Source organism: Lacerta agilis, chromosome 11 (assembly GCF_009819535.1).
Source record: "Lacerta agilis isolate rLacAgi1 chromosome 11, rLacAgi1.pri, whole genome shotgun sequence".
NCBI classification, from domain to species: Eukaryota; Metazoa; Chordata; class Lepidosauria; order Squamata; family Lacertidae; genus Lacerta; species Lacerta agilis.
In genome coordinates, this window is record NC_046322.1 from 21,489,324 (window position 1) to 21,516,586 (window position 27,263).

Consider the following 27,263-nt stretch of genomic DNA (forward strand, 5'->3'; position numbering starts at 1 on the left):
TCAAGTAATGAAGGGTGTGTGTGTGCATGCACAAGGGTGCATAGAAAAGCATATATTTGTGAAAATAACAAACAAAAATGCATTATATTGAGGGAAAATGCTTTATAAAACTAAGCATATTGGGAGAAATTCACACAAAAGAAAAATGAGAAACTGAAATTTTCAGAGTGACCCACAGCTCATAACCCAACAGCTGAACAGAGACCACCAGGTATATCTTGGACAACCTAGGACAAGAGAAACTGGATGTCAAGTCCCTGGCAGACCGTAGTATGCAACAGATGGCTCACACTTGACTCTAAAGACTTGTGGTAAGTTATGGTGTGTTGCTTCATTTTACAGTGTATTTCTGTTTCAACTTCATATAGTAGTCTGAAGAACACATTCTGTGATACAACAAAACAGCTTCATTTCTGCTGTTCTGATGCAGAGCTCTTATTGAACCTGTTTCAAGCTAAATCAGTTCTTATTTTGTGCAACTCGAGACAGAATTTTGGCCCAGGCTTGGCAATATACAAGAGGATATATTGCTCCAGACTAAGGCATAAACATAAAGATAATGCTGCAGACTGGCCGACGGCCATGCAGATTTGCTATACAGATGAGAGGTGAAGCATGTATTTTTTAACTACGTTCAGCATTTGTGACGAAAAACACACAAAGTAGTGAAGGCTCACGATAGCACATGCCCTATGCCATCCATTTCATCTGCTCAAGAGAACTGTGGATTGCTTGCTCACAGACCTAAACAAATACCTTTCAAAATCAACATGACACTGTTTTGTCTTCAAATTGTGCCTTCCAATTGTGCAAAGGTCAAAAGGATGTGGTAGAGATTAGCACCAGGCCCATTATTTTGGTGGGGGAGGAGAATATCCACATCATTTTGAAAGCAAGTAGGCTTGGTATACGAGAGAGGGTGCAAAACTGCTGATACCAAGTTTGATTTTTAAAAATTGTTGTTGCATAGATGCATTTGCACACATTCCCCAGCTGACTGCAAAAGTAACAAAATGGACACTTTTCTGAAAATAGAGACTCTCGAGTCAAAAACTGCATATTTTACCCATGAAACCCTAAGTCTACAAATGTGCATAGAAGGATACAAAGTATTATGTGATTGATAAGATATTTATGGTTTGGCTGTCACACCAAACCATAGCTTGGCAATACTTGAAAAAGCCCCGTGTTTGCCCACGCCTGTTCTTCCCCATGTGCTCCACTTGATTCGTAACTTCCTGGTTTGGGGCAAACCACAACTTGCCATTACACCCAAACCAGCAAACTATGGCAGGTACAAACCCTGCAAGTCACGTTAGATATCAGGGCTCCATCTTCGTTCCAACATCTCTTGACAAGGCAAAAGCCTGGCCAATCTGGAAGCTTCATAGTGCCAATCAACTATACAGAATGTTGCACCAATTCCCTGCTGTGACTTAGGGTAGCTCTGAGACCCCAAAATACACCCTCCTTGCAGTTTACCAGTTAAGCCCTAACCTCAGCCTCTAAACTACCTTTGCCTTTAGGACACTTCTGTCCCCGGCTATTTCTGTACTATGCAAGTCAGGGATGTGGCTCCCTGTTTAAGTCTTTGCGGGTAGCAAGAGGGAAAGGGATTGAGAGAAAAGGGGGGCAGAAACCAAAAGAAAAAGTGGCAGAGAGAAAGAAAAGGAAAGGTTCACTCATTTCAGGCCTGACTCTGCCCGCTTCTGGCTCAAGCCCAAACTACCCCTAGCATGTGGTGGTTAACCCCTGAGAGAATGCAGTACTCAACAGAATAAAGGCTCCTCACCCTGATGCAAGAGCTCTTGCATGCACTAACTCTGGAAATACCAGCTACTCTAAGCAGAATAGCACTGAGGCATGCTGGGAAGTAGGCACATCATCTTAGATATTCCCCCAATACTGCCAAGCCACCCAAAGTGGGATGAAGTGGCCCCTGTGCCTCTTTCTGGGTTTTGTTTTGTTTTTTGTTTTTTTGCTTGTACAGTGACCGACAAGATTGGACCTTAAGTATCTAGTTCAGGGGTGGGTTACCACATGTCAGTGGTAGCTGACGTGGGAGCCAGGAATGGACATGGGTGGAACAAGGCATGCTAATTCTACTTTTGTACTGTAGGGCTGGATCTAGACACATCAAAGAAGCAATTCAGTTGAACGCGTTGTAAACTTCATAGAGGGAAATTCTGTTGGCGAAAGACGGGACTCCACAGTGCCATTTGGCATCACAGTGTTGTTAACACATATAAAGCGCTTTATCTTTACGAACGTAGCTGAGTCCTATGTTTGTTTATACACATGCTCACACATTCCTCTCTGCCCTCCATCCAGACAACCTTTCAGAGTTCAAGGACCCATTCTAGCCAGGCAAACAGACTCAGGGAGGATGCAAAGCAGGACTGCTGAGGAGGGTGGTTGGGGAGAGTCTCAGAAGCCAGGTAAAGTTCAGCCCCAGGGTCTGAGGTTCTCCAACCCCGATCTAGCTGAAAGCCTACCAATATATTCACTTGACCTGCCAGGTCTTCTAATGATGCAACAACCAGGGAATGCATATTTTAAACTAAAATAAATACACACCATCAAAAGCAACCCAGTGTCAAAATGGCAGAAGCCCACATGTTCCTCAGTTGATGCAATGGCATGCTAAACCCAATACTGGTTGCGCTTCAAAGTTGGGTTGGTTTTCCGACAGTGCTGGATCATTTCCGGGTCAAGTCTAGACCAGCTGCTTTGCAGAAGACTTTCTTTGGCTGGAGCTGGGGCAACTGGCACAGGATGAAGATGCTCCCGTCTGACTGCCATGAACGGGAAGGTGGTTGTTTTGCCTGCGCCTTCTAGCAGGGGTGTCATTGTGACCGCAGGGACAGTCAAACGCCTTTCCTGGCAAAAGCCAGGGCTGCCGAGAGCTGCTGGCGGCTGGCCTGCAACGAGAGGCTTGGTCTTTTTGGAATTGTGACACATTAGGAAGACGCAAACGGCCACCGCACTCGCAATGAACAGAACTGCCACAGCGGCAAGTGGTACAATGATGAGTAGCCGGTTGCTGTTATGAGGGGGCTGAATCCAGGTGCTTCTGGAGCTTGTTTTGATGGTGGTCTCAGCCCAGGCAGATCTGCCTCTTGCAACCTCCTCATCAAACCATGCCTCTTTATCGTTTTGATGCCCCTGGTGATTTTGGTTATGCCACGGAGTGTGGCTTGGAGCTTCAGTGTGCCCGTCGCCCTCTAGAAAAATCAGAGGTTCATTTTTTGTAACGGTGTAAGTCTTTAAAATGTTTGCACTGGTAGTTAAGAGAGGCACTTCCGGTGTAAACATCTGAATCAGCGAGGTATCATGTGGCACTATGGCATAGTGAAACTGGCCCATGGCAGGCTGCACTTTGTCTGCTCTGAGTACAAATGTGAAGGAATCATTTAATACATCAACCCCTGTCATATTGGCATCTGCCTCTAGGAATATAGCACCCTTGTCGATGTCGCTCTGTGTGAATGCAGCTTCACTTTTAGAATTGCTTAATGACCTCCTTAGCACTTTCCCATAAGCTGGAGGCACCATCACTTCGAACTTGGGGCTGCTGTTTGTCAAGTTTGCCAGCTGCGAAGCATCCAGGTCGCTGGCTTTTAGTTTGTAAGCCGCCCTGTTTGGAATGTTCAAGCCAAGTGCCATTCGCACAAGAGGCTGGATCGTGATGTTCATAGCTTGTCCCGTTAGATTACTGTCCAACGTGAACACTGTGAATCCCAGCCTATCTCCAGTTGCAGTGAGGTCCGTCATATAATACGCTAGTCTACCTGCATATAAATCGGCTTGGTAAAACTTGGTGACGCGCTCATTGTCGATCAATAAATGCCCGTATCTGGGGGGTTCTGTTACTTCAAAACTGATCTCAGCATTTCTCCCATTTGTGGTCACCGAAAGGTGTACATTCGTAATAACAGCACTGCTCTGCCCTTGTGAAAGCACCACTTCTGTTAGGTTGACCAAGGTGACAGACGTGGGTGTCACCTCAAGGTTAAACAGCTTGTACAGTGGACGGTGTTTTCCATCTGTCACGCTAAAGTAGAACACCCCAGAGGAAGAAGTTCCATCTTGTACAAACCAGACTCTGCCACCATCGACATCAGCTTGTGTAAAATCCTTGATGGATTTGTTGAGATGAGTCTGCAATGCAAGGTAGCCATTTGGGGGATTGCTTATGATAGTGTATTTGATCTCTTCCGGGGTGTTATCCAAGTCTTCCACTTTCAGGTTTTCTGGTCCTAGAACTGTTGTATCTCCTTGTAAAACATTCAAACGTAGCTGCTTTGTCTTTAGCTCTGGAGTGTGGTCATTCACAGGCACAACAGTGATATTAAATGTCTCTTCTAAAACACCAGAATCGGGTTTTGCTGCAGACTTGCCTTTCTGGTTTAGCCACACAGCAAAAATAAATTGGTCCATGAGTGATTCAGAGTCATCATGTATATAGGTGATTCCAAATTTGTTAAGGATGTATTGGGAGAAATTGGGTTTCTCTCTAGTAATGTTTCTTTCTCCCACCACAATTCTGCCATGCAGGGGCAATGATATAACTTGATACCATACTTCATATGCAGAACGCTGTGTCTCGGGTAATTTAAAGAGCAAATTTGAACCATCTAGGTTAGTTTTGTCAATTAAAACCTTGCCTCCTTCATGGACAACAGCACCTATTGTTTTTTTTTTCAAAGAAAGAAAAAGTAGTTTTAATTCACAGTAGCAAGAAATCATGCTTTAGAGGGCTATGATAGATTATAATATTTTAAAGAGGAGGGAAACATAAACTTCTCTCTGAAGTTCTTTCTATCTGAGACAGGATCTATAATTTCCAAAACAGAAACTAGACAAAAGATTTTAAAAAGGAGATGTGGGTGCAGCAGGGGGAGAACGATTTTAGGAAATGTCGGGAAAGAAGTAGCCGTTTACTTAGTTTGACATTGGAATAGAAGGAAACAAATTATACTTTTGACAATTTGCACAGAGGAGTTGCTCTAACTAGGCAAAATAAATAGGAGACCCAGTGCGGAGTAATGGGTAGATAAGTGTTCAGATGTGATCAGCAAAACTTGAGCTCTAGTCCATGAGTGATTCAGAGTCATCATGTATATGCACATGCATGAAATGACCTTGAGCCACTCATTCCTCTCACGTGAACTTACTTCACAGAGTAGTTTTGAGGACAAAAAGAGCCTAAGACCATAAAAAGACTCCCACTAGATCAGGCCAAAGGCACATCTTGTCTAGCCTCCAATTCTCACAGTGCCCAACCACACACCTGTGGGAAGCCCGCAATGAGGACCTGGGCACATGAACGCTCTCCCCACTAAAGATTTCCAGTAACCAGATATATAGACATTGGCAGTAGAGCAAGTCATTGTTTCTCATCTTCCATGAGTTTGTCTAATCCTCACTTAAAGCCATCTAGGCTGGTGGCTAAATCTTATGCAAGCAAATTACATAGTTTAACTTAAAAAACAGGACCCTGGGTGGTTAAGTCCAGTCAAAGGTGACTATGGGGTTGTGGCACTCATCTTGCTTTCAGGCTGAGGGAGCCGGCGTTTGTCCACAGACAGCTTTCTGGGTCATGTGGCCAGCAGGAATAAAGCGCTACTGGCGCACGGAGGAGGACCGTGACGGAAGCCAGAGTGCACGGAAAAGCCATTTACCTTCCCGCTGCAGTGGACAGAGCAACGGAAGCTCACCCCGTTGCAGGGATTCAAACCACCAACCTTCTGATCGGCAAGCCCAAGAGGCTCAGTGGTTTAGACCACAGTGCCACCCATGTCCTACAGTTTAACTATGCACTGTGTGAAGAGGTACTTTATTCACTGTCAAACTTTCAGCTTCCTTAGATGGCCCCAGGTTCTAGTTTTATGAGAGAGAAAGGGGTAACTTCATGTGGGCTGTCACGAGTTCCTCAATCATACAAATGTGATTGAAAACAATATACTGGTTTTACCTGTATTTGCAAGTAGCTGAGTGGTCCGATCATGTCCTTTAATTTCGTAAGAAATATTAATGAGAAACACCTGAGGATCCAGAGCTGCAGGTGGGGAGGAGACTGTAAAGGTAAAATAATCCTGTGCATTCCAATAAACTGCCTCCTTATTTGCATGCTCGTAGATGAGCATCCCTCCATCCACCTGTCCAGAGGAGAGAGGAAAAACAAATTACTGGAACATGCAGGTAAGACAGCAGAACCGGTCCGAAACAAGTTTCCAGCTAATTCTTTGGCCTTCAGAAAAGAATTACTTCACATGTGGAATTGGGCCAAACCTCAGAGTTAAAACCTATAATCCTGTGAAAGTGCTGTGGGAACTCCATGACCGCAAAACCTTAATTCTATGTGTAATACAAAAGGTTTGCCCTCAAGCCGGCTAACAAATCCACTGGTTCATGGCAACGAGTGCTCAGAGGGAGACCCTGGTGCTTTCAGAAGTGAAAGGAAGAATGCCTTCGAATCCAGAATCCCTCACCTGAGAACACTGTTAGGGAAGGTGAAAACCCATAAGGGAGTGCGTTTTTAATTTTTACATTGTGGTTTTATTGGGTGTCTTCATGTTTGAATGTTTAATATGGTACAATATAAACTGCAACAGCAAGAAGAACAGGCAGGCACATTAGCACACAAGCGAGCTTCCTTCCTCTCAGTGGCACCACTAGGGTCAGACTAGTGGCAGTCCCTGAACCGCCTCCCCCCCCCCCAAACATTTCACAGAGCAGGCAATAAGGAAGTCTGGGTGATGCTGCAAACAGTCATACCTGACATCTTTAATTCTGCAAAGCTGGTGCACTAACCATCTCTACCTAAAGCAGTGTTTTTCAACCACTGTTCCGCGGCACACTAGTGTGCCGCGAGATGTTGCCTGGTGTGCCGTGGGAAAAATTGTGTTTATTTGATTCCTATTCAAGAGAATTACTTTATATATAGTCAATATAGGCACAGAGTTAAATTTTTTAACATTTTCTAATGGAGGTGTGCCTCGTGATTTTTTTCATGAAACAAGTGTGCCCTTGCCCAAAAAAGGTTGAAAAACACTGACCTAAAGCACTGAAAACAGTATTAGAAAAAGTGATCTGTTTGTCGAAACACGCCGGGGGGGGGCACACGCAGCCCCCGGAATGAGACAAACCTGCCCGGGAGTGTTCCTTATGAAGCGCAGCTCGGGATGTCCATAAATCTTCAGTCCCGGCACGCTTCCAGCGACACATATCAGGAGACTATGTGCATTGCGCACGCTCACTCAGCAGAGTTTAGCAGAAACGAAGTGGAGAGTTGGTGTGTGCATTCTAAGTATTTATTAAGCAATATATACAGCACAAACCAATCATGGTGTTTCTCCTCCTTCTTCTCCAAGAGAGAGAGAGAGAGAGAGAAAAGAAAGAAAGTACAACAGTAAAATAGAACGGAAGAGATAAGACTAGCTTCCGTTCTCACACTTTCCAAGCCTAGAAAGTAAACACAGACATGTGATATAACCATCACACATCCAGCAATGGAGGAGTGAAATGCTAACACTGTTCACTCCCCACATGGCAGGTAAGGAGCGGTGGAAGAATATGCCCCTTTTTCTTTGTTCTGTTTTGGGGAAAAGAAGGAAAAGCTGGCCCATTCTCTCCCCCCCTTCCTCTTACCATCCAGGTAGCAGGAAGGTAACAAGCAGGTTACTTTTCCTTTATCCCCTCCCCACTGCAAAACAAAAGGAAAAAAACATATAGCCAGTGTGTTACCTTCCCACTACTTGGAAAGCAGGGAGGAAGGAGCAACTAGGGCAGCATGAGGGGGCTGGGGGGAAAGGAAGTGATGCTGGCGCCCCAAACCACTTCACAATCTGACAGCACCATTGCTTCTGCTGCCTGCAACATGACTATGGAAATGTGCTGCTTTCATGAAAGTAAAGGAAGGATCAACAAGCAGAACAAAACTGTCTTAATTAAAATTGAAGTCAATAATCAGAATTTAGAGTCAGTAATATTGTGCTTTAGAATCACATCACATTTGTTGACTTGATTTGGCTGTATATACTGTATCTCAGCTTAATAAACTGAGACAGGCTCAAACCTTTATGCTGTCCTTACACTGCCTCTTCCCTACTTTATTCTAAATGGGATTTGACCTAACTAACCATAGTTTCTCATTATGTCCGAACCCGAAAACTGTGGTCAATCAGGAGAAAGGTACATCCCAGCCAGGCCATTATTGCAATCGTAGAGTTGGAAGGGACCTGAAGATTCATCTACTTGTCCAACCTCCTCCGATGTAAGAATCTTTTGCCCAATGTGGGGTTCGGTTCCACACCTCTTTACAGCAATCTTGTAACCGTATTGTTAGGGTAACAACATTTAGCTGATTAATTCATTAAAATATTTTGCTTAACTCTGATCTATGGAACCTTCAGACAAAACCTTCAGCAGAATTTTATTTGTTTTAAAACTAACACAAGCACTTGTGAAAACTGCAGGTGGCAAGTGCTGACTTAAAATACCCATTCCCTCCTGTGTAAGACGATAGTGTGGGGAAACCCTCTTTCTTCTAAGATAGTGCCTGTTGCATCATATTACCAAGAAACAAAGTCTGTATTCTTTCTTTCTTTCTTTAGAGCAACTTTTCTCATGTGCACATTTTAGCCCAGGAGAGAGTAACTTGCCCAAAGTCACTTGGGATGCAATCATACTTTTAAATTAGCAGGTAGTAAAGCCCTCTTTAAAAAGAAAAAAAGTGTATTACTTCAGAATAAATTTGTTTGGAACTGTTCTGCTAATCAGTTTACAGCAGAGGCAATATTTGAACTAGAAACTTCCTGTAGTTCAGCCTCTTAGCAACTATACACTGCACTGCCTCAAATTTATAAGCTTTCCCCAGATCAAATACCAACATGGTTTCTATAACGTTGAGGATATATATTGCCATAATCTTCCACTCCCTTTTCTTACTTAGGTTTAGTAAATGTTGACGTTAGCACACCCCACCCTTCACATTAAACTTAGCATACCATATGACAGTGGTTCCCCAAATGCCCCCACCCCAAAACCATTCAGAAATTGCTGTGGGTATTGGTGGAACACTTAGTAATTCTTCTGCCTGTTGTAGCAACTGTGTGATATTTAATTGTATTTTTACAGGCAAGCCACACAGACCATCTGAATTCCACGGATCACACTTTGGGAATCCCTGCTGTATAATATTGTCCCTAACAAGCTTCTGCCTATATTGATCAAATTAAAGGGGTAGGGATTTTTCTGTGAAAATATTGTCTAATTCCCCACAAATAAGCGTGTAAACATAACGGACAGTGGAGATGTATTTGTAACAAAGCCATATTGCCGACACCCATAGTAAAACGGACTCTTACCATGGATTGCGTAAAACTTGTAATATCCTGTGTGCTATTACCAGAGACACTGACGAGTCTTCCAAGTTTCGGGGATTTTGCAACAGTAAATAGTATAGTTCTGTTTTCCAACTCAGCTACTTCATTGGTGACAGCTTTTAGATGGTGAGATGTAATGGGTTTCCTAGAACCTGAATAATTATAAGCAGTATATTAATATTGCACTGAGCACTATATTTGATGCTTCCTTTTTAGCCTATAAATTGCTTAACGTGCAAATGTAATTGGCTGGCTCAAGACATTTTGCTGCCTAAGAACAAGGCAGTGGTCTCTCCCAATTCCACGTACAGAAGCCAACTGGACTTCCAGTCTGAAGTACAGTGGTACCTCGGGTTACAAACGCTTCGGAGAGCCAGTGTGATGTAGTGGTTAAGAGCAGTAGACTTGTAATCTGGTGAACTGGGTTCGTGTCTCCGCTCCTCCACATGCAGCTGCTGGGTGACCTTGGGCTAGTCACACTTCTCTGAAGTCTCTCAGCCCCACTCACCTCACAGAGTGTTTGTTGTGGGGGAGGAAGGGAAAGGAGAATGTTAGCTGCTTTGAGACTCCTTCGGGTAGTGATAAAGTGGGATATCAAATCCAAACTCTTCTTCTTCTTCGGGTTACAAACACTTCGGGTTACAAACTCCACTAACGTGGAAGTAGTACCTCAGGTTGAGAACTTTGCCCCAGGATGAGAACGGAAATCGTGTGCTGGTGGCGTGGCTGCAGCGGGAGGCCCCATTAGCGAAAGCGCGCCTCAGGCTAAGAACGGTTTCGGGTTAAGAACGGACCTCCAGAACGAATTAAGTGCGTAACCCGAGGTACCACTGCAGTATGGTCTAGGAAGAACTGTTCAACATCTAGGGCGGTAGTCAACTACGTTTTACTCAGAGTAGACCCACTGCAATTAATGAATGTAACTAAGTTCATTAATTTCAGTGGGTGTCTTCTCAGTAAAACTTAACTGAATACCAAACATAATTTCTGCATGTTTGAATCAGCTCTTTTTACTGTTCAGAACAGTTTCTCTCTTCATTTGTAGAAGCCCACTGCGGCAAAGTTTAAGGGAAAGTTGATCAGCAGGAGAACTACTAAGTAACTTGTTTTATTTCTGCCGAGAATTATAAGGCATTAAACCAAAATCTAGAAATGCAATATTGGGATGGAGAAATCAAGGTGATTAAAATAAAACTAACTGATGCATTGCTCCAGCAAAATATTCTCTGCAATCCACAATGATGTATTTCACCAATTCCATACTTATGTGGTTAAGAAGTGAACGTTTTTTGTTGCTATGTCATGAACTCAACAGATGGCTATTATGTAATGGGTCAAAGAGGCCAAGCAGGAACTCACCCAAACTTACAGAAAGGACAGTAAGAATAAAGAAAGCTTTTTTAAAAAAAAAAGAAGAAGTGAACTGCAAATCATTTCATTGTCTTGAAATTGGCAGTATCACAGAATCATATATTTTACAATCATAGATGTAAGTATATGATTTTAGTGTCTTGAAACAGGCAGTGCTTTGGGATGTTGTTGGGTTAACTTTATTTTACTAGCGAGCTCAGCCATAATAGCCACTGGATGACCTTGGACTGGTAACCTTCTCTCAACTTAACCAAGACCACACCATAGGGTTATCATGAAGATAAAAGGAAGGGATACTACATATGCCAGCCTCAACTACTTAGAAAAAGGACAGGATTTTTTAAAAAAGGATCAGCTTCACCAACATGGCCCTTGGGTTCTGTTGTAACTGCAGGGTGCAATCTTGTTCCCTACATCTGAAGCCACTGGGTGTGGTCATTATGAGTTCTGGAACAAAGTGTCATCAGCATACTTATGACACACAACTTCTCCATAACATCTGAGTTAGGAGAGGCTGTGCATGATCTAGAGACTGTTGCTTGAGTGCAGTCATGGACTGGATGAAGGCTGATAATCTGAGCTTGAACTCTGGGAAGATGGAGACACTTTGGGTGGGGTGGCTCTTGTGTCTGAGAGATTGGCCCATTGCTTGTTCTGGATGGGAATGCACTCACTCCGAAAGAACAGGTTTGGAGTCTAGGGGTGCTCCTAGATTCATCTTTATCAATGGAGGCTCAGGTAGCCCCAGTGGCTAGCTGTGCCATTGACTCAATTATTGCAAGGTACTCTACTAGGTAGAACTACCAATGGGTCTGCTCTAGAGCCTCCAGCTGCTGCAAAATGCTATATGCTACTGGCCAGGTTCAAGGTTCTTGCATTAATCTGCAAGGCCCTTTATGACTTGGGTCCAGGACATCTCAAGGACTGCCTGATCCCTGATATTCTTGCCCATTCACTGAGGTTTTCAAGAGGCCACTGTTACTGGTTCCCTGTTGCTAAGATCTATGGCTCATATTCAAGAGGAAGCATGTGCCTAGTTATGTGGGCCCAATTTTATGAAACAGTTCTCACTTGGGATAGCGTTCAAAAATGTGGAGTTACCACCAAAAAGGCCCTATCTTTGACTGTTCTGGAGGTGGAAGCAACATGGACTGAAGACTGAATACCAATCTAATGCCTACAAGGAGACACAGCTCCATATGTGACTTGCAGGATCGATATCCAGATGAATATATAAAGTAGATTTTAAAAGAGAACCTGAACTATGATAGAAACACATCAGCACATTTTTTGTTTCAATATGTGAGAGATTTTCATTTTTCTTAATAACAATTGAGCAAAAACAGGGCGAAAGGAAGACTGCAAGAAAGCCTAAGACAGCTTTTGTCAACTTTTGGACTATAACAACCAAGAGTGGGCAGGCAGGAGGTGATGGGAGTTGTAGTCCAAAACATATAGAAGGTGGCAGGTTGGCAGAGCCTGGTCTGAGAAATGCAGGACAACTGAGAGGTGAATCAAAGTAGCCAAAGCTGTGTTTAATTTATATGACCACTTTTCTAACTCAAAAAGTGCTCAAGAGAAAATCTTGGCAGTTATTGCAGCCCTAGCAGAGCAGAGTTAAATGTATGGAGAGATACATTACTTTTCTCATATGGGAAAAGTGGAATAGTGGAACAGCTCCTTCAAAACTGCACCAGGAATAGTTTGCTTATAATTATCTTTGGCTTACCATAAAAAATCCCTATAAAAGCTAATGCCTGAAGCTATCTCGGAAGACCAAAAGCAACTGCGGGGACAGGGGTTTAGATTTTAAAAGCCTTACCCATGCAGCTTATTACGATCACATTTATTCAGACTGAAACCCAAGTTTCATGCTTTGCTTCTTTTGTTAAATCAGCTCATTACGAGCAGCTCTGCATTTTATTTTCATGGTTTGTAGTTTTTACTGTTCAGCACCCAGAGAACATTACATTATTGTGAACTGTGCAAATGTTGTAAATAAAAATAAAAATATGCTGAACCAAAGCAGAACCCAAATGTTGCAAGCATACTGAATTACACATATTAAGTAAATGTGTGTGTGTGTGTGTGTGTGTGTGTGTGTGTGAGTGAGAGAGAGAATTTAATATATTCCTCTGCTTCCAAGATTTAGGATTCATAATGGGAAATAATGCAAATATAGTAGAAAACAACTTCTTTTGCATGCAGAATGTCTAACGTTAACAGCATCCACCTACAGGGTCTGACAATATAGTCTTTGAGAGAGTTCATATGTGACTTGAGTGAATGTGCATATGACTAACTATTACCATATATTAATAATTGTTGACCTAAAGTCAGCCTTCCCCAGCTTGGTGCCTCCAGATGGCTTGAACTACAACTCCCATTATATCTGACCATTGCCTAAGCTGGCTGGGGCTGATGAGAGTTCAGAGTCCAATTTCTGGAGGACACTAGGTTGGGAAAGGCAGGGATGGGAAACCTGTGATACTCCACAGGTTCTTTGGTTCCAGCTCCCAGCAGCCCCAGCCAACATGGTCAATGGTGAGGGAGTTGTAGTCCATCAACATCTGGGGGACCACAGGCCCTCAACCCCCAGCTTAGGGGCAGGCTATAGCTCAGTGAAGCATATACTTTGCATATAAAGGGCCCCAGGTCCAATCCCTGACATTTCCAGGTGCAGCTGGTAAACACTCCTTTCTGAAACTCTTGTGAGCTACTGCCAATCAGAGCAAGCAATACTGAACAGGTTGGACCAATGGGCTGGTTTGATGCAAAGCAGCTTCCTGCTTTATAACATGGTGTGGGAGCTCCATGTTTGCAACATCCAAAACCATTTTTCCTTTCTCATAAAGAGCTAAACACTGAATATTAGGTTAGACATTCCATAGCCCCAGAATTTATTCTTATTTACTGGATATTTAAAAATGAAAATATGAAGTCTCACCTGGAAAGACAGCCAGTCCATTGTTATTTTCTAAGCGAATAACCAGAGTTCGAGCTGTGATGCTAAAAATTTGTCGAGGTGCAAAGTTCAGACCATCTGTCACCTGAAAATTGAAGCCACCAGACATGGCCCCTGAGGGGAAATGGATAGACTCTTATAACAACAAAAATTATCCAGAAACATCTGACAGTATGTGGTAAAACTAAGTAACTAAGAAAAAAAAATATAAATCTGGAATGACTATGATGGGCGTCATAGTACAGACAATCTTTGTATCTACAAGTGGACCTTGGATACAATGGAATCCTTTTTATTCTTTTTTTAAATCTGAACATCAGTATTTTCAGTCAGCAGATTCGTTCACATATCATGGTAAGCCATAATTGATGGTTTACCACAATTGCTCCTTTCTGGTATGTTTGTTCCTCCCTGCTAGGGTACCGATGAAACAAACCACGATCCCCAGCTAATCGTTATCTGAACCATGAATTGTGGTTTGTTTTACTGTCAACAAACCATGATAAGTAGCTAAGGTTTGTTCTTGACTCGCTGGTTGTCATTTGTTGCAAGCAAACCAAACCAAAATGCCTTGTTTGGTCATAATGATAAGCCAGGGAACACAGTTTGTTTCCTCCACATATGTATTAGTGGAAGGAGACATACAGCCCAGGAAATGTATTTTTTGTGTTTTATTAACTATGGTTTACCATGACGTGTGGACTGGGTCCCTATATTCTGATGTCCATATCGAAGTGAAATATCTGAGTGGATGATGAACTCTACTTACTACTCAGTGGAGTGAACAAGACAAATTATTGTGGCGTTATCTACAGAAGGTGGGATTAGTTCATAATGCATCAGAAGCTTTCGGAATTCAAAAGAGATCCAATGGAAAAGGGACAGACAATGGCTCAGTTTGCACGTAATGCTAAGCCAAACCATGGCTTAGAACATATGCAGAAGAATGTGGGCTTCTGAAGAGATCATGGCAACTTTGCTCATCCTGACGGACTGCAGAAAGAGAAGCCATGCTTGCCTTCGTTTGTCATCCAAACCCAGGCTTGTAGTTGGTCTCTTCCAGTCAAATTGCAAGCTGCAAACCAAAAACAAGCCTTGCCTATTGATCTTGTTTTGTCTGGAGGAGACAAACCATGAGCTTGAGTTCAGACAACAAGCTAAGCCAAACTATGGCTTAGTTCACAGCTTCACAGCAGTACCAGCACTGGAAGCAGAGCAAAGTAGCAGGGATGCCCTCTCCAAAACCTTTCATGCTCACACGGTCACACTATGCCATGGTTTGGTTTAGCACTTATATGCAAACTGGGATGGGTGGTGGGAGGCCTGGTTTGCATGACTCGGGTGGTAGCAAGTCACGACTACACTTTTCATTCAGCACCCTTATTCTTCTGGAACCGTTAGCCTTGCAAAAGAAAAAAGAAAAAATGAGCAATCTTTGTAAGGTGATTGAGAAATGCCATATAGTATACCATTGCTCCTCCCATATCCCACTTTCATATCAATGGAATATGGACAGAATAAATTCCATGGGGTTTTTACTTGTCTTAAAATTTAGCTTCCTGATTTCTGAGTTGTTAATATGTATTTCCGCCTGACATCAATGCTGTCTTGGGCTGATGGGAGCTGTAGTTCGAAACATCTGGAGGACACCAGATTTGCCAAGGCTGTCCTATATTACGTTGGGTTATACTGGCATCCTTAAATGAACTAAAATGTAAGAAATATATCCCCCCAAAAAATAAACCACAACACTCAACAGCTGATACATGAACAAGACATACCATTATGGACAAACACTAATTGTCCTTCCTCAATATGAGCTTGGGTAAAATTAAGGGTACTTTTGTTTGGAGAAGACTTGAGTGCCAAGTGACCATTGCTTGGAGGAGAAATAGAGTACAAGAGTTCTGCGGGAGAAGAATCTTTATCTTCTGCACAGAGGTCATCCACAGTTATTTCAGTGACTGATCCCACCCAGACCTTTAAAAAAAAAACCACACACACACACACACACACACACGAGAAAAACAGGAAATAATTACACAAATTGATTCCGGTTACCCCAAGTGCTTAAATGTATAGCTTTGCAACTAAAGCAGGTTGGCAAGACCTAGGAAGGTCCATCATTAAAATCATTTCAAACTACAAAGACTTAAATAAGATATTGAACCAGTAGGAGAAGGAATTGTGTGTAGCCTGAGAGCAGCTGAATGCTTACGAAGATAAGTCTGCGTGACTCACTCTGTCTCGATACCTATCTCAATAGCAGCAGTGTTTAACTGAAGTCTAGAACTGCAGGGCAGTCTATGACTGAAACAAACAGGGAAATAGATGGGCTAATGCTGATGCTCTGCACCTCACAGTCTGGGTCAAAAGAAAGGCGCCAGGAGAAAATGGCTTGGAAGAATGCCAGAAAGCAATAATACCTTGGATATCCGCTTGCAACGTGCACATGGCCGCAAGATAGTAAAAGGGGAAAGGGGGAAAGAAACATACACACATGCTTATGCGGCAATAAATCTGTTAGTCTTGAAGGTGACACAACATTTTGTTGTTCTTGATGCAACGGATTAAAATAAGTTACCCCTCTGGGCCAGGGTTTGCCTGCTGTTCTGCAAGCTCTCTTGACCCATCCCCAAACTGCTCTTTAGCCAATCCGCTAAGTAAGTCGTAAATGCATACTCATCAGACATGACTAATTTCTGGTTTTTTGCGGAGGCTGCTCTGTTCTCCAGCTTGTGGCATTTTCCCCCTGCCACACAATGAAGCTGGTTCCATCCAGCAGCAGCTGCGTGACAATTATGGAAAAGTGTCTGCAACATCAAAGAGCAAATAACAAAGCTGCCTTAAAAGAAAGGCCACCTCATTACTGTTTGACATGTCAGCTCGTAATGGCTCTTTGGAGATGTTACTTTTGATTGACCGGGGGGGGGGGCAGCAGATTTTAATTAACTTTTTAAACTGCATATATGTATGTCATTCCCGAAGAGGTATTCCTTTCTGTGTGAGAAAGATGGGAGAATGCTTCTTCTAAGGTGACGTCTTCTGTGTGCATCATCTAACAGCAAAGTATGGTTTTCTTCTTTATAACTATTATTTTTTCTAATGCAAACATTTGCACAGATTTAATAAATCAAATCACCTTAGATTTTTTTATGACTGAGTCCTGATTTCAACAAGTTTAAAGCAGGGCTGGCGAATCTGTGGCCCTCCAGAGTTTGTGGGGCTGTAATTGTCCATGCCTGCTGGAAGTGGGAGAGCCCAACAACTTGTGGACTGCCACAGATTCCCAATCTTTACATTACTACCTTCCTCATGGCCCTAGCCCACAAAACTTCAGGGTATTCCCGAAAAAGGATCATTATCTGTTTTCCTAGTTTTGTCTCAACACATTCTACAAATATAATACCAGATTCTTTTCTCTCTTTTTTACTTGAGTGGATCTGGGGGGAGGGGGAGGAATAAATTATGACACCGTACAAGGGATTGTTAGGGACGCAGGTGGCGCTGTGGGTTAAACCACAGAGCCTAGGGCTTGCTGATCAGAAGGTCGGTGGTTCGAATCCCTGCGACGGGGTGAGCTCCCGTTGCTCGGTCCCAGCTCCTGCCCACCTAGCAGTACGAAAGCACGTCAAAAGTGCAAGTAGATAAATAGGTACCGCTCTGGCGGGAAGGTAAACGGCGTTTCCGTGCACTGCTCTGGTTTGCCAGAAATGGCTTAGTCATGCTGGCCACATGACCCAGAAGCTGTACGCCGGCTCCCTCGGCCAGTAATGCGAGATGAGCGCCACAACCCCAGAGTCGGACACGACTGGACATAATGGTCAGGGGTCCCTTTACCTTTTCCTTACAAGGGATTGTTAGAGTTCATGGCTATCCAAAGCTCAAATTGTATCCACAATCAATTAATTTCGTCTATTTATTCTTTAAATTCTAAACATTACTTCTATAAAAGTCACCTGCTCTGAACGGAATCTGCTTCCATGGGGATGTTTCTAGAATGGGGTGGGGGTGTTTATGCCTCACTGCTGTACAATTTAATTAAATACTAAAATGGTATGAACCATCGTCGGGGCACCTTCTCACATTACAATTCTATGATTTTGTTTTTTGATGAGTGGAGAAGCTTCCACAAAAATGAAAACATGGCCCCCTTGTGGTTATACAGATATACTACAGTACTGTACTACTGATGAACTCCTGTACCTATGCTTGAAATGATGGCTACCGTAGATCCTAACTAAATGAATGGGAAGCAACAGATCTTACCTCCCCTCTGCTTCCTGTGGCTTCATGAAAATCTGTTCTGGAAGGTTGGGGAACTTTCTGGAGTAGCGTGCAACGTAAGAGCATAAGAAACTCTCTTATACTGGGGCAGACTGACCATTGGTCCAACTAGCTCAGTATTGTCTCCCTGAATGGCAACAGCTCTCTAAGATTTTCAGGAAAGGAATATTCCCTGCCCTACCTGCAGATGCCAGGGATTGAACTGGGATCTTCCGCACGCAAAGCAGATGATCTGGATGGGGAAGGGGAGATCAGTGAAAAATGTTGCACTATCCTTAGTTTCTCTACCAGAGAAACAGGGTCCCAGTTTCCTCCAGGAATGGAAGGAGACCTTGCACTCATGAAAGGCTAGTGAGGATCCAAGTTGATGCCATCCAGATAAAACTGCATTCCTTCTAACTTGAAACAGGCAGGATATAGGAGACCAATTCTGCTTAGAATACTGCATATTCAAAGGCTTAATAATCCAAAACAGAAGCCACATACCGTATATCACTCCCCAAGAGGCCAGTCATGAACATGTGATTAATCTTTTGATTAAAAAGGGCTTGTGAATCATTCACTCAGATGGATTATTCCTCCAAAAAGGAAAAGGTGAAGAAAGTTTCAAATGGTAAATTGTCAAAATGACTGATCGTCGCTGAACTGACCACTCCTTCAGAATATCAAACAGCACATTGCACAAGTTGGAAATAACTCAGGGGAGGGTTACAAACATTGTGAAGGGATGGAAGAAGAAGAAGAAGAAGAAGAAGAAGAAGAAGAAGAAGAAGAAGAAGAAGAAGAAGAGTTGGGATTTGATATCCCGCTTTATCACTACCCTGAGGAGTCTCAAAGTGGCTAACATTCTCCTTTCCCTTCCTCCCCCACAACAAACACTCTGTGAGGTGAGTGGGGCTGAGAGACTTCAGAGAAGTGTGACTAGCCCAAGGTCACCCAGCAGCTGCATGTGGAGGAGTGGAGACGCGAACTTGGTTCACCAGATTACGAGTCTACCGCTCTTAACCACTACACCACACTGAATACCAGAGGGTTGTGGTATGAAATATGGAGAAGCATTTTAAAGCATAGCATGATTTAACACTCAATCCCTCTTTCCAGGTTAGTCTGGGAATAATAGTTCTGTGAGGTCTCCTAACAACTCTCACCACCCTTAGCAAACTACAGTTCCCATGATTCTTTAGGGGCTGCCATGACTGTTTAAAATGGTATTAAATGGCTTTAGATGTGTAGTGCAGATGGGGCCTAAATTAGGTTCCTTAATTTCAATGGCTCAACTCTGAATAAAACTTAACTGGATACAAGCCAATGTTTTTCATACATATAAGGTAATTATACAGAATTCAGGACGACCTTTTCAGTTCCAGCTGTGCATGCTCTTTTACAGAAATAAGGCACAATTAACCCAGATGAAAAACTTGGAAATAACGTAGGTCTTACCCGAAGTATTTTGTTTCGGCTTATAACAGGGGGTTCATCATTTACTGGTGAAATAGTCACAAATACCATTTGAGGCAAGCTTTGCTTCCATAGTTCTGTGCTGTTTGCTAAGATGGTGAAATTGTCAAGCAGCTGTTCGCTATCATCATGAATATAGAAGATGAATCCTTGTTCTAGCTGAAAAGGGAGAGTAACCAAATTACAATCTAGCCTGTTCCAAAAATGAAACTGCAAGGATTCAACCACTGCATGTCCTAAGTAACTGTCATGTTACTTATCACATCCTTCTTGTCCTGTTTTATATACAAGAATGGAAGACAATACGTTTCTTTAAAATGTGGGAGGTTTCTTATTGTCAGAAGCAACATACTGTCCAGATCAATGGAATATTGACCACTCCCAGTTATACAGTTCCCAAATAATAATCTGCACTGCTTTTTAAACAATAATTTAAAACAGAATTGTGTTTCCAGTAATCTCACCTGTTTTCTGGTAAATTTAGCCAGTGCCATTCCAGGAAAGTTAGAGTTTGCAATCCGCCCATGTTTTGGTGGCTCAGTCAAACCAAATTCAAATTTGAGCCCTGCAAAATGGCTATTAGGGATTTTTATAACATCTTCATCCAGGACTTTTGAACCCCCTTCGGTGACTGTGAAGTTGTGTACTTCTAATGGGATCACTTTTGGAATGATGTCCACAGCAATTTCGATTCCACTGACTCTCCGAATTCCATTGGTCACGTCCAAGGAAAGCCAGTCTTTGGGTTGGTTGGAGACAGTCTGCACATATTGGATGTTACCATCATTGATATCTTCCTGGGTGAAGGACAAAACTGGATTTTCTTCTGCTCCGAGGTAGCCTTCCTCTGATGCAAACTTCCGAAGGTACCCATACATTGGAGATGACCTTACTTTGAACTCTATCTCTGATGGCAAACTGTTTTCATGCACAACCTTGAAAAGTACATGTACAGTTCATTAAAAGCATAAAATAACCACCTTCTTTCTTTCAAAACAATTTTCACATTTAATCCTTAAAAAGTACAACACAACACTCCTCCATCTATGGGATTATTCACTGAGTCTGTCCAAGGCTCTTTGTAAAAGCTGCTTGCTGGTGCAGAGTTGGTAGGGTAGAGACACAGCACCATTTGGGCAGCTGTTGCTAAACTATGCATGTGTATAATCTGCATTCTGGCACAGAATACAAATGTATGAAGCTGACTTATACTGAGTCAGACTTTTGGTCCCTGTAGCCCAGTGCTGTCCACTCTGAGGGTTTCCTTTCCAGGCTCCTTTATCCAGCACTGCTATGTGAGATCTGAATACCATGTACTCAGCCACTGAAACTATGCTTGCCCTGCCTTTTAAAAATAACAACAACAACCCCAAAGTACTTTAAAAATGGACCATACAATCTTTCACTCGAGAACTCAAACACCAATGCTTGCAAAATAGTGAGCATTAAAACAAGAAGCATCACTCCTACTGATAACAAGGACAGGAACATTTTTTTCAGCTCATGGGTCACATTTCCGCTTGGCTAACTCTCTGGGTGTCAGGGACTGGGCAGAGGAGGAATGGGGGAGACCGCCTCCCCAGCCTGACCCTTCCAGAGAAGAAGACAGTTTGAGGGGAGGTCACAGCTCAGAGGTAAATGAGGGGGAAAGCTGGGAAATAATGGGAGAGGAGGAAGAGGAAACACCAGGAGGGCAACAGCTGACAGACACAAGTGTTTTTAGAAAGCATTCCAGACACACACACCCCTCTCCAAGAACCTGGCAAGCCTTGAAAGTGGGAAAGCAAAGGGCTCAGAAGCAAAGGGCCCTCAGGGCCACCCATAGGGGAGAAGGTGACAAATGAGGATGTGGGAGAAAAGGGGGTTGGAGAGTCACTTGGGACAACAGCGTTACTCCAAGAAGCTGCATTCCAAGCCTCTCTCCGTAAATATTGAATAAAAAGCAGCCAGTAAGGACTTTTCCTTATCTTATCCGTTCCTGGCAACCTGCTGTGAGGGTTGGTTCCTCTGCCACAGGGCTTCAAAATATATTGTTAAAATGATTAGACATCTTCAGCTTACCAGCAATGTTCCTTTAGTGATCTTGACTGGTTTCCCTTCCTCAACCAAAAGTCTGCCGTTATTTACGATCACTGGTGGACGCTGATGACTTTCCAAGAATATACGGATGTTCATTTCGGCGTCCAAGTGGACACCTTTAGCATAAACTGTAAAGTTAAACGTGTCAACCAAATGGTTACTATCATCATGTCTGTACGTCACATGCCTTACTTTGAGGTCATGCTGAGTGAAGGTGCCCACCGCTAAACCATTTACCAGGACCTGTCCATACTTTGGAGGTAAAGAGACCTCAAACCTAATTTCGTGTTCACTTCTAATATATTGGTTCGTGGCAGCGCTCAAGTTAGCTGTGGTGATCACTCCCTCTCGTCCTTTCTGGATCAATAAGCCAGTGTTGTTTGCTAGACGGACGTAAGGGTCGGAAGCGCTTACTTCGAGAAGCGAGGAGGTATAGTGCTTCCCATCAGTTACAAACAGCACAAAGCGACCATAGTCTGCTCCATGGTGCATAAACAGGACTCTCCTTTGTGCCAGGTCCTCTTGCTTAAACTGATACAGCCTACGAGACGTTTCATTGACGAAAACCAAGTCTCCATTAGGAATGCCACGCCTGGTGTACAATAACTGATTATCATCAAAATCAGTATCGGGGTCATGGTAGCAAAGGTCAGCCAAGGTCAGCAGTTTCCTTCCATTCTTAACAACATGAAATACCTTGTCTATGACACGAAGTGGTTTCTCGTCATTTTTCAGCTGGACAGAAATGTTAAATTTGATCTCTGCCGATAAAGGGGGTTCCATTTCCGGGTCTGAGCTCACCTGTTCCTCCGACTGCTTGGCAGTTGCTGTGATATGGATTTCATCATACTGCGTCTCAGAATCATCGTGTACATACATAAGGTATCTACCAACTATATCCAGATCTGTGAAACTGCTAATGTTATTGTTACTTTCCTGGGAATCTGAAAGATTAATAAGCATCAACTTTCCATGACGCGGACTCTTTGTAACTTTATACTGGAAGGTCTTATTGGTGAAGGTTTGTGCAAATAATTCTGATTTCGTGATCAGTTTCCCTTCACCCTCATTAACACTGAGGCCATTGTTTGTCAAAAGAATGTTTTGTGGGTCTGCTTTAATGATGATTTTGAAATCATAGATATTTGATTCCACATATTTTGTAGAAATTAAGAACTGAAATGAGTCTTCTGTTTCTTCACGGGGCCTCTTGGTTAACTGATATTCTACGTTATAATCAGAAATGTCCTGCTGGCTAAATGTTGAATTTATTTGCAAAGGTGTGTTATAAAGCAGGAGGTTTCCTTTCTCGGGCAAGGACTGCAATTTGTAATAAAGTTCATTTCCTGGCACTTCTACTTTTCCTATCACAGCAAGAAGATGATCTGAGCTAAGGTACTCCCTCTTTGATTTGTCAATTACTAGTGGCACATGTCTCAATATATTGTACCTCAACCATTTCACCGTGACCGGGAACAGAAACTCTTCGCTTCTTTTGCTGCCAATGCTAACTTTAAATTTAAAGTGTTCAAGGGGGTTATCTTGCAGAATTTCTTTGAAGGTAGAAGCATATCTCACGCGGCCACGTTCAATGGAGCGTTGAGAAAAAGAGTTTGCCTCCTTCCATTCTCCACCGGCTTGCTGTCTCTGAATTTCTCCATAACGGGGCGGCTCTGTGATCTCATATCGTATATCTATCTCTTGTTGGAAGGCATTTGTTTCGATGGCCAGATTGCTGGGTCTGATCAAAGCTGCTTCGCCTTGTAGTGTATCCACCCCTGTGTTGTTGACCAACTTATACTCCAAAGGAACTGCCATGACACGCAACACAACCGTGTTGCTGACTTTTTCCCCATCGCTCGCTCGCAGAACAATCCTGGAGTTCTTGGCTCCAGCATGGACAAAGAAAACGTTACCATTTTGTAAGTCTTTGTAAGGAAAGGCAGTAATGGCCTTGCCAGGCATCTTGGAATTTTCTAGAAATCCAGCATCTGCATTCAGGACTGTAATACTGAGATCTGCAGCACTTGTATCATCATCCAAAATATTTATTGAATCTACACCCAGGCATTTCTTCGAATGCTCGAAGAGAAGAAACAAGTTTCCATTGGGGAGTGTGAGCTCTGGGGCATCATTTATTGGCTTCACTGTAATGGTGAACATGTAGTTCTTGTTTCCTTGCAAATATGGAGGCATCTCTTTTTTACTGCTCGTAGAAACGGAGAAAGTGAAATAATCAAAGCTTTCCTCAGAGCCATCGTGGACGTACAGAACTCTGCCTTGCCATAAATCTAGCATGGTGAATGTAGACTCTTCCTGCTCTGACTCGACATCTAACCTCAAATAGCCATGAGATGGCTGGTCTTTAACTTTAAAAAGGATTTGCGACTGCCGAATCCCTAATTTCTTGAATTCGACATTGACTTTAATGTGCTTAGATTCAAGCGCTGCTTGCCCACCCTCTGGAACAATCAAGTTGTTTACAACTACAAAGTGGTCGTGACTCTCTTTCCCATGGAGTTTGGATGCTACAGCACTGACAGCAGACATGGAAGCTGCTGTTCCAACAGGTTGTTTCTCAGGCGCTACAACTGGATTTGTACTAAAGGCACTCTCGGTTTTGCATCCTGGTGAAATATCCTTAGTCACAAGAACATCCTTCAAGGATTTCCTTTCCAAGTTAATTTTCAAATCTCTCAAGCAGCCTCTGAATGATCCCCCTTGAGCATATCTCCCAGAAAGTGAGGTTAGCCCCAGCTTCAGCACTCTGGCACGGATAATATCATTTACTCCACCTATATAAAAAGCCTCCTTGAGGACAGGAAGCTTAGCGTGTGAGGGTAATGATTTTTTCACTGTTTCCTTGCCTAGCATGAGTTCAATATATTTTGCAGAGATTTTCAGTTTGACAGAGTGCCACTGGCTATCATTGACGGGGCTAAGGGAAGAAAGCTGGAATCTGTTCTTTCCCTTTCCAAGATGAGCTTTAATTAGACCATTTTCAATTTCCATTCCAACGAAGTCTCCTCCTGGACCGGAACTGTACAGCAGCAAGCCTCTCTGAGCTGTGGTCTGTACTGTACACTCAAAGACTCTTTCAGCCTGGATGTTCCAAAGTGGAAAAGAAACATACGACTTGGAGCTAAAGAAACTAATAGGTTCCTCTTCACCTGCAAAAAATTCATCACTGCAGCCCAGTGACACTTCATGGACATTTTTAAACCTAGGAGACGGTCTCAGGGATGACAGGATGTCATGCTGGTTAAATATCACATCTTCAATGCATCCTCGGAAATTTGTTTGTGCGCCATCGAGGTAAGGAACATCAAGGTCACCACTTCCGCCAACATAGAGGCCGTGCTGAAAGTTTAGTTCAAACAGGACACCGGGCAATTTTGTGGCAGCTTGATCATTTTTGTTAGTCACCAGTATAACGTTATCTCTTTCACAATGGACTTCTATAAGGTGCCGCGTTAAATCATTCAGCTGAGAACTTCCTTGGGAACGGAGGACTTGTTCTCCTGCTCCAAAATTGATTCTCACCTACAGAAAAAAGGATATAGTTTTAATTATTCCAATGAGTTAGGAAATGCATTAAGGAAAAGATAACAAACAGCATAAGCTCAACAATTTCTAATCAGGAGTAGGTCCTACTGGGTTCAATGGGTTTTACTCCTAGGTAGGTGCACTTAAGATTGCAGCCTAAACTAACTGCATGCATGAAACACAGATATAGATACGAGGCAACTCTTGGGATCTGTGCAGATACCTTGCCTTTAAAAGAAATAGATCTTCAAAGTTGCCTAAAGGTAAAGGTAAAGGTACCCCTAACCATTAGGTCCAGTCGCGGAAGACTCTGGGGTTGCGGCGCTCATCTCGCTTTACTGGCCGAGGAAGCCAGCGTTTGTCCGCAGACAGCTTCTGGGTCATGTAGCCAGCATGACTAAGCCGCTTCTGGCAAACCAGAGCAGCGCACGGAAATGCCGTTTACCTTCCCACCAGAGCGAAACCTATTTATCTACTTGCACTTTGATATGCTTTTGAACTGCTAGGTGGGCAGGAGCTGGGACCGAACAACAGGAGCTCACCCCATCGCGGGGATTCAAACCGCCAACCTTCTGATCGGCAAGCCCTAGGCTCTGTGGTTTAGACCACAGCGCCACCCGTGTCCCTCAAAGTTGCCTACCCCTACACTAAGTCATAGTTTAGCATTGGATCTGAATCAGACTAGGATAAGAAAGGAAATAACTTGCCTTGAGCACTTTAAAACAAAGTAGAAAGGTGGTAAATAAATATTTCAGATCAATCGATAAGCATTTCAAGTGCATGATGCAATCTTAGCCCTGATCACTTAACTGCAATTTAAACCGTGCTTTCTGTATTATTTATGCATTTACAAATATAGTGTCATCCATGTTCATGGCACTTTATCCTTGTCACATGAACTGTATGAATTAGCACTGGTAAAGCTTAAGATTACCCTATCTTCCCATTTTCTTTTTGGGTTGCCATTTGAAAAAGAGTAGCCACAGAGCGTGTTCTCCCATTGAAGAGAGCACGGGTTGCAGAAGGGTTAAAGGAGCAGCTCCCAGTTACTGGGTGGGGTTTTTCGGCTGGCCACAGCTAAGATTGGATGGGGCGAGTTGCTGGGGAGTTTTATATGTTGCTAGTTGAATGATTGACAGTTGTTGCCTTTAAAACCTGAGTTTGTGAAACTTTGGTTTCACTTTTGCTGCGTGCAACGGATCGGGATCTGTTTGCTGCTGCTGCAGAAGGAGCTTGGTTACGGTTGTATTGCCTGCTTTGTCTCATTACCCCTCTATTCCCTATACCCTTATCTTTACTTAGAGTTCTTTTCGTTTAGTTCCAAAAAAAAAAAAGGGAAGCCTTAGAATGTAAAATCCTTTAGATCAGGACCTAATACGTACTGCAGCTCTGCGAAGTCAGTTGACACCATACAAATGAATCATAAAATGCACAATCGACATTTCCCCCTCCAAAACCTCCTGCAGTCATTCAACTGGCACCACCTCACCCAAGCAGCCATGTGATGCGGTTAGTTCACTAGCTGCAACCCAGGATGGCCATGGCCTTATGTGAATGACTGTAGTTCCTAACCACTTTCAAAGCATCCCTGCCTGTACCATGAAACAACGCTCTTATTCTGGAAGAACAGATGGCTTATGGTTGAAAGGTCCTAGAAACAGCATTCCACTTCATGATGAGAAGGAAAGGTGTCGATAGTTGCTCCAGTATACATATCTAGCACTCGTGTGAAATGAGCAGGGCATAAGCAGTCTTTTGTGCCTTGGTCTTAATATTGAGATATAAATACACCATAGAATCTGCTCCTATAGCTTTAATTTCAATCAAATGGAGCCTGCATTACTTAACGCTGGAAGGTCCAGAACTCGTGCTTTCTTTGCTCAAAGACTCAGGTTCAATGCCTGGCATCGCCAGTTAAAAAGGATCTCAATAGCATTCAGGAATGACCAAACTGGTAAGGCGGTGCCATGGAGCCACCCCCCTGCTGCCAGTACCATTGCTGCTTACCTGAATGGTGTGTGGGCAAAGCAGAGCAATGGCAAGGTCAGGCTGCATGGCCCACTGGCAGGATCAATCCAGCACTCTTGTATAGCCTGGACCCTGCTGATACCTTGCCTCCTTCCCACATAGTCCAGGTAAGAAGCAGCAATGCCAGTGTTGGGAGGGTA

General features: G+C 43.2%; 1 protein-coding gene across 1 annotated transcript in view; it reads right to left on the reverse strand.

Annotated features, from left to right (window-relative positions):
• Positions 1-959: 959 nt before the first annotated feature.
• The window catches only part of LOC117055280 (chondroitin sulfate proteoglycan 4-like), a 31,244-nt gene continuing 4,940 nt past the window's right edge, over positions 960-27,263 (reverse strand). The window contains exons 3-10 of the mRNA XM_033164740.1: positions 21,532-25,092; positions 19,935-20,405; positions 19,453-19,629; positions 15,507-15,705; positions 13,708-13,839; positions 9,372-9,541; positions 5,978-6,161; positions 960-4,688 (exon numbers count right to left, since the gene is read on the reverse strand). Coding sequence (XP_033020631.1) covers positions 2,644-4,688; positions 5,978-6,161; positions 9,372-9,541; positions 13,708-13,839; positions 15,507-15,705; positions 19,453-19,629; positions 19,935-20,405; positions 21,532-25,092 — 6,939 coding nt within the window. The 3' untranslated portion in view covers positions 960-2,643. The remainder of the gene's footprint in view (positions 4,689-5,977; positions 6,162-9,371; positions 9,542-13,707; positions 13,840-15,506; positions 15,706-19,452; positions 19,630-19,934; positions 20,406-21,531; positions 25,093-27,263) is intronic.